Below are 6,739 nucleotides of genomic sequence, written 5' to 3' on the forward strand. Positions count from 1 at the left end.
TGTATACCACCACGGAACCACCTCTGGTGTATTGTCGCACCGTACCCAGGGAAACATACCTCCTCTCTCCTTTAAGTCTTGTAGTCAGTACATCGGGCATGGTTATTACTGTAATGTGCTTTATGTCTTAGACTTCCCTACATTACTCATTTGTATATAGGATCGTAAATTTATGTTTTTCTGTGCGCTGCTCTGTGAAAGAAATTTAACTTGAACTTGGCTGGTAATCTTATTGTGTTCATAACTAAAGTGTGTTTGCTTGCATATTAGGTGGAATGCTATGAACATTTGGTCAATGAACTCAATCGAATTTAAATTGTTGCTGATCAGTTTCAAAACCATATCATATGGGGGTAATAATATGTATAAAAACTGAAACATTCCTGTGTTCAAATGTTACCCTTGTGGAACCTCTTTAAAAGTCACAGCTCTTGTAAACGCTTGTAAGTGAGGTAAATAACGTAGCGTTAGTACGACATTGGACACTTGTGTTTTCGTTGCACTACACATGTTTAACGACATACAAACGTTTAGTGCAGTGAATGAAACCGATGTTACGGTGTGATTTCGTTTAATAATGGATATCGACAACGACTATATTGACTTTGGGGATGACAGCGACCCCTGTGTGGGCTCGGACAGGTAAATACATCTTAATATCCTGGGGTACAGACGTTTGCAGCACTGACTGTACCATCATCCATGCCCCGTTGATGTCGCACGTATGCCAAAGGCCAGTGCTCTCATAAGATTCATAGTTGTCAACTCTCCTTCAATAGGAGGGAGACTCCCTCACTTTGTCCAAAAATTTCAAACTTCCCTCGAAACTAATAAACTCAAAACTCCCCTAGTCCTGCAGGGTGTAATGATCATAACACTAACAGGCGTGTCTGAATCAAATGAATGTTTTTTGGAGTTACTTTGATTCATAAAAAGGGAAGGATAAATTGTGCAAAGCTGTTTCAGTCGCGTTTCACACATTTTTTACCTCATTGGAAATGTGAAATGAGATAGCTAGATCTCCCTTTGACATTGGAGGTTTCAGAGATTGACCCTATTAAGATTACGGCAAGCTGGTCTTCTACTCTTAAATCAAAAATCAATGAAATGGGACCCTTGCTTACCCCTTCCCCCTGCATCGCATAATCCACATCATCACAACTGTCCAAAATAACTTGTGCACCGCACGATTGACATCATGATTGTGTAAAGAGGAGAAAGAGAAATAGATTTGAAACCCATGACCCTCCGAGCGCTACACACGGACACTCTAACAAATGAGCTACCTGGTCATCGACGACTGACCCAGTCCATTTCTGGCATCTGCTACGATTGCAAATCCTTACTTTTAACAATTGAATTTGCCATCCTAGATCTGCTTCTCATGGGTGATGTGTAGAGTGACTTGGTTGGATAACCACTGGTAACCAGTCCTATAGGTAGCTCAATTAGTTAGAGCGTCTGTCAACAGTTTGGGTGCCTGTGGTTTAAAGCCCTGGGTACAGACACGGTCATTTCGGTACCAAGATGTTTTGGTACAACAACTTATTTCCAATATTTTATTAAAAAATTGGCACTTTAAACTAAAGATTCAAATTTGAACTTCGTTTGATTTTTGTGTCCAGAGTGTTGATGTTTTATTTTAGAATTCCAAAGCACTGCCAGACCCATAGCATTTTCCCCTCTGGGGTGCCCTGTGACAAACCCTCGTTTGTTCCTGGATTGAATCCCTGTCTAGCCCAAATGCTTTTTATATTTCTCCTGTAAGTGCACAGATCTGAGATGTCATAACTGGAACGGTCCCGAACCTCCAACTTTTCAAGATTGATATTACAATGTCACCTTTCCTGAATGCGGATATGCAACTGAAATTTCTGCGCCTCCGGATTGTTACCCATGCAATCAACGATATCCATTCCTAGAAATTGATAAAACCAACTTTTGTAATGCTCCTCAATGTTGATCTTGCAATACCCCATTCCACATAAATGACATCAAAATCCAACGCACAACAAGATTTATATCCCAATTTTTTGCTCTGATGTGGAACCATGATGAATGTTTATTCTTTAAAATACTTTTATGTCACCAGTAATAATAAAAGAATATATGCTGGTTATGTCTTGCATTTGAACTTCAGCTTACAGATAAAGGTGGGTTGGATACTGTTATCAAAGTTGAGATCAGAACCCCCACTTCTTCAGGTTTATCACACAAATCCTTAGGCCTGCTCATCAAGGTCGATGTCATAATCCCACACTCAAAATTTGTATCACAATTCCCTGCTCTGATGTGGGATGAAAGTAGTTCAGAAAAAGAAGAGAAAATGTGCATGCTTTGAAATACTATTAAAATGTACATTACAGTTCTTCAGATGAAGGTGGATTGGATATTGTTCTAAATGGTACCCCAGAGTTAAAGAGAAAACTCACAGTTCGCTGCAGTAAGAAACCAGAGTTATCCAGTGAGGATGAGTTTGAGAAGGAAATGAATGAAGAACTGAATGACACAGTCAAGGCAATAGAAGCAGAAAGATGTGGACAAAAGTTTAAGACAGGTATGTCTACAATAGCCTTGACATATTTAGTTGCTTGTTAAAGATGAGTACATCTCTAAAAACAGCGAAATCTTGTGTTGCACATTTTTGATTTCCCTAGAGATAAACTCCCTTAACTCCAGCATAGAACACTAGACTTGACAAGTTTTAAACCAATAGACACTCTGACTCTTATAGAGCAGATTCTGAAAGAGTGCTATAGATGTTAAATGACATGGTATATTTGACAGCTAGTGGCCAAGGCCACACTGAAGTTTGGATACATAACAAGATACACAGATATAACAACTGTATCAACAGACTTACTGTCATGTGATGTTTCACTGACTTTTGCTACTCATTATTTAACTGTGAGGAACTCTATTCCAGTGTTTACTTACTAACTGTATATGTGTATAGTAATCTAAAGATGTAAAACCTACAACAAATTGGCACAAATATTTACTTCTGCATGTTTTCCGATACTGAAAATGTATTTTCACTGTAAGGAAAGAAAGTGCAGTGTCAAGGTGAGAGTTCCAAGTCCAGCAAAGCTGTGAAGGGACAGGAGAGACACTACGATGATGTGTACTTTGACTCGGATGAAGAGGAAATGGTGACGCAAGGTATGTAATGGTGACGCAAGTATGTAATGGTGACGCAAGGTATGTAATGGTGACGCAAGGTATGTGCACAACGCCAAACCTGGTGTCTTAAAGGTAATTCATGGCAGCACAATCTCAAGAATTATGTATTTTTTTGGAAGTATTAGAATGTCATATATTTCTTTATAACAATATTTGTCAAACTCGGAATTCTAATTGTGGAAGAACTTTCGTCAGGTTATAATTATTGCATGTTATAAAATCTAAATATTAAATGATACTTAACAACCTCAAGAACAGCTTCTAATAAACCAATGGCCTAACCATCATCAATGTCCAGTGGAATCAACTTGTATCTCCTTATATTTTGGGAGATCTTGTAGACCAAGGGAGATAATTTGCACAAGAATTTTGCATGTACACAATTTTGTTCAGGCACAGCTCATGCACTGGTTGATTCCATTTAACAATTTCACAACCTGCCATTTCTCATAGACTTTGGCCGTTTGATTTGTTGTAAGCATTTTAGAAATCAGATCAGAGATTTGTCACCTCCTTATAACAATGTTGCTTACTTAGGGCATACACATCTTCATCTCAATCCAATGTGTAGGTTAATAACAGGTGGTTGTATAATGTTGCCTCTTTTTTAGAATGGCATGAGCATTTAAGCTGATAAAACAGATTACTAGATTATAATACAACTGTATGTGAATTCTTTGAAGGGCATTATACATTAATACTGTTGTTGTCTGGTGTATGATTGGTAGGTGATGAGCGTGTTAAGAAGAAAACTGTCATCAGTAATGACGACCTTCTGTATGACCCTGATATGGATGACCAAGATCAGGAATGGGTTGATAAGAGGAGGCATCAATATCAGCCAGGTACGTCAGGCACTCAGAAAGTTCAGCGACGCCTGCCGCGCAGCGATGCTGTCTTGGACTGTCCTGCCTGTATGAGCACACTCTGTCGGGATTGTCAGAGGTAATTCATGTTTACGTTTTAGGAACATAACAAGACAAAGGAGGTATGCTATGTTGTATTTTGATTGACATTGGTAATATTTTCAAGAACTAATATTGCTTTAGTTATTGACTTATGTGGATCAGTATGAAATGTTTTCAGATCCTTAAGGGTTCCACTTTGTTTTATGACTATTGATGGCAGTTTGCCAAGCACTCCTTTTTTGAGAATCAGTACAGGGCTATGTTTGATGACTGTTTTGCTGTTTTTCAGACACACCTCCTTTGAGAATTATATACTGTGGTATATAGGATATATATATGGTAAATACTGTGGCATATAGGATATATATATGCAACAGTATATACCATATATATATATTACCAGACCTTTTCAATTTCTTCGACTTCTTTTTAGAAATCTTTGGTTGCCGTCCTGGATACTTAAGAAGTTCAGATTTGTCTACAGCACAGTTCATCACAAACATATCTCTGTACTGATTCTCGAAGGAGGTGTGTCAGAAAAACAGCAAAACAGTCATCAAATATAGCCCTGTACTGATTTTCAAAAAAGGAGTGCTTGGCAGTTTGCCAAGCACTCCTTTTTTGAAAATCAGTACAGGGCTATGTTTTATGACTATTTTGCTGTTTTTCAGACACACCTCCTTTGAGAATCGGTACAGGGCTATGTTTGATAACTGTTTTGCTGTTTTTCGGACACACCTCCTTCGTGAATCAGTACAGGGCTATGTTTTATGACTATTTTGCTGTTTTTCAGACACTCCTCCTTTGAGAATCAGTCCAGGGCTATGTTTGATGACTGTTTTGTTGTTTTTCAGACACACCTCCTTCGAGAATCAGTACAGAGCTATGTTTGTGATGAACTGTGCTGTAGACAAATCAGAACTTCTTAAGTATCCAGAACAGCAACCAAAGATTTCTAAAAAGAAGTTGAAGAAATTGAAAAGGTCTGGTAATAGTTTTAGTGGTTCAGCCACTGGAGCAGAAGTGACTGGTCTAGAGGCTGGGCTAGTTGATACTGGTTTAGAGACTAGAATGGATGCTGTTGGGAACCAGGAAACTGATACGGAGACTTCCAAGGACATTTTCAATCCCGTCAGATGTACAGAGTGTAACACAGTAGTGGGTGTGTATGACCAGGACGAAGTTTATCACTTCTTTAATGTGCTGGCTAGCTATACCTAGTACAGATCTGTACAGCGAGTGTGTGTGTGTGTGTATGACCAGGGCGAAGTTTATCACTTCTTTAATGTGCTGGCTAGCTATACCTAGTACAGATCTGTACAGCGAGTGTGTGTGGGTGTGTATGACCAGGGCGAAGTTTATCACTTCTTTAATGTGCTGGCTAGCTATACCTAGTACAGATCTGTACAGCGAGTGTGTGTGTGTGTGTGTGTTGAGGTATGTCTGGGGAGTTGTCTGGATGTGGTTGGTAGTTTCTGGTGGGTCGGTATATCTCTGCCTTGGTGTGTTAATTGGTGTGTAATGATGTTAGAGTGTATAGATGTGGATGTGTGTGTGTGTGTGTGATCTTGCATGTAAATACATATTATTGTTTGTACTATGATTTTTAATTTCATATGTAGCCAAAAGAGTTCCTTATCTGGTGCTGACAGGGCTTGTTTAGTTGATGGACAGTTTCAAAGTCACAGGAGACAAACATGTTACATCTTCAAGGCTCTTTTTCTTAACAAGACCTAGGGTAACAACATTTTCCTAATAGCTTTTTGGAATGAAGAAATAATGGTTTGCCATTATTACTAAGAAAAAGGATACTATAAACTCCTTTGGAATAAATGGCTATGATTTAGTTTCAAGTTTGCAAGGGTAAATAATGTTAAGACTTTTAAACAGCTTCTAAATATCCATGAGTTTCAGAGTAATGTGTTCGAACTGTAACTTGCTGGTGTGCAGAACTATCAAGTTTGACCTGCTTTCTTGTTAGAAATTAAACTCATACCTAATACCTGTACATAAAATACTTTGTTTTAATGGTGTATATTTTTTGGTTGGAATCATTCTAGTCGTGTCAGAACCATTACAACCATTGGTTCTCTATAGATGAAATACAAATGGTTTTATTGGACAGAGGTTCTTTTTATCACATAATCAGCCTTTTATCCAGTGAATTCGCCCGTGTAATATATTTACATATGTCAATAGAGTAATATACCCTGGAGCGTTTTTCATTGGCTGTGCCAGTCAGAAATAGATTGTGACGTCATAATATGGACAAAGACGTGACGTCATAAATTGAGATTGGCGCAACAAAATTGCTGTCTCCGTTTGATTATAAGCCCTCTACATTTTGGCTTTAAAACCAGTCAAAATGTAAGTTTTCTGAGTTATGTGATAAAAAGTATCTTAAATTTGTTTTCATTTCATATGAAACTCGTCTCAAAGTTAATTTTTGCTCACCAAGGCTCACAAAAATAAAAACTCCTAAGACTCGTTTCATAAAATCTCACATGAAATGAAAACTCATTAAGATCCTATCTGTATGTAACACTGCAGTTAGAGGTGACATGATTTGGTACTAAAATAGAAAGACAAATTCATTTGAGGGTGAAATTTTTTTTCGTTTTTTTTCTTAGTCACATTTTAGTTATGGC

General features: G+C 38.0%; 1 protein-coding gene across 1 annotated transcript; it reads left to right on the forward strand.

Annotated features, from left to right (window-relative positions):
* Positions 1–464: 464 nt before the first annotated feature.
* LOC110450519 (E2F-associated phosphoprotein-like) lies at positions 465–6,106 on the forward strand. The gene is made up of 5 exons (XM_021498110.1): positions 465–642; positions 2,367–2,557; positions 3,046–3,162; positions 3,912–4,128; positions 4,946–6,106. Exons 1-5 carry the CDS (start codon positions 578–580, stop codon positions 5,310–5,312), a joined length of 957 nt encoding a protein of 318 aa, XP_021353785.1. The 5' UTR covers positions 465–577; the 3' UTR covers positions 5,313–6,106.
* Positions 6,107–6,739: the final 633 nt, after the last annotated feature.

This window comes from Mizuhopecten yessoensis, unplaced genomic scaffold (genome assembly GCF_002113885.1).
Source record: "Mizuhopecten yessoensis strain PY_sf001 unplaced genomic scaffold, ASM211388v2 scaffold57, whole genome shotgun sequence".
NCBI lineage: Eukaryota > Metazoa > Mollusca > Bivalvia > Pectinida > Pectinidae > Mizuhopecten > Mizuhopecten yessoensis.

Excerpts from the sequence above, each read along its gene's own strand:
- LOC110450519 (XM_021498110.1), top strand. The coding sequence starts at position 578 with ATGGATATCGACAACGACTATATTGACTTTGGGGATGACAGCGACCCC. Across the intron at positions 2,558-3,045 it reads TGGACAAAAGTTTAAGACAG|GAAAGAAAGTGCAGTGTCAA; the intron begins GTATGTCTACAA and ends TTTCACTGTAAG. Across the intron at positions 4,129-4,945 it reads CTCTGTCGGGATTGTCAGAG|ACACACCTCCTTCGAGAATC; the intron begins GTAATTCATGTT and ends GTTGTTTTTCAG.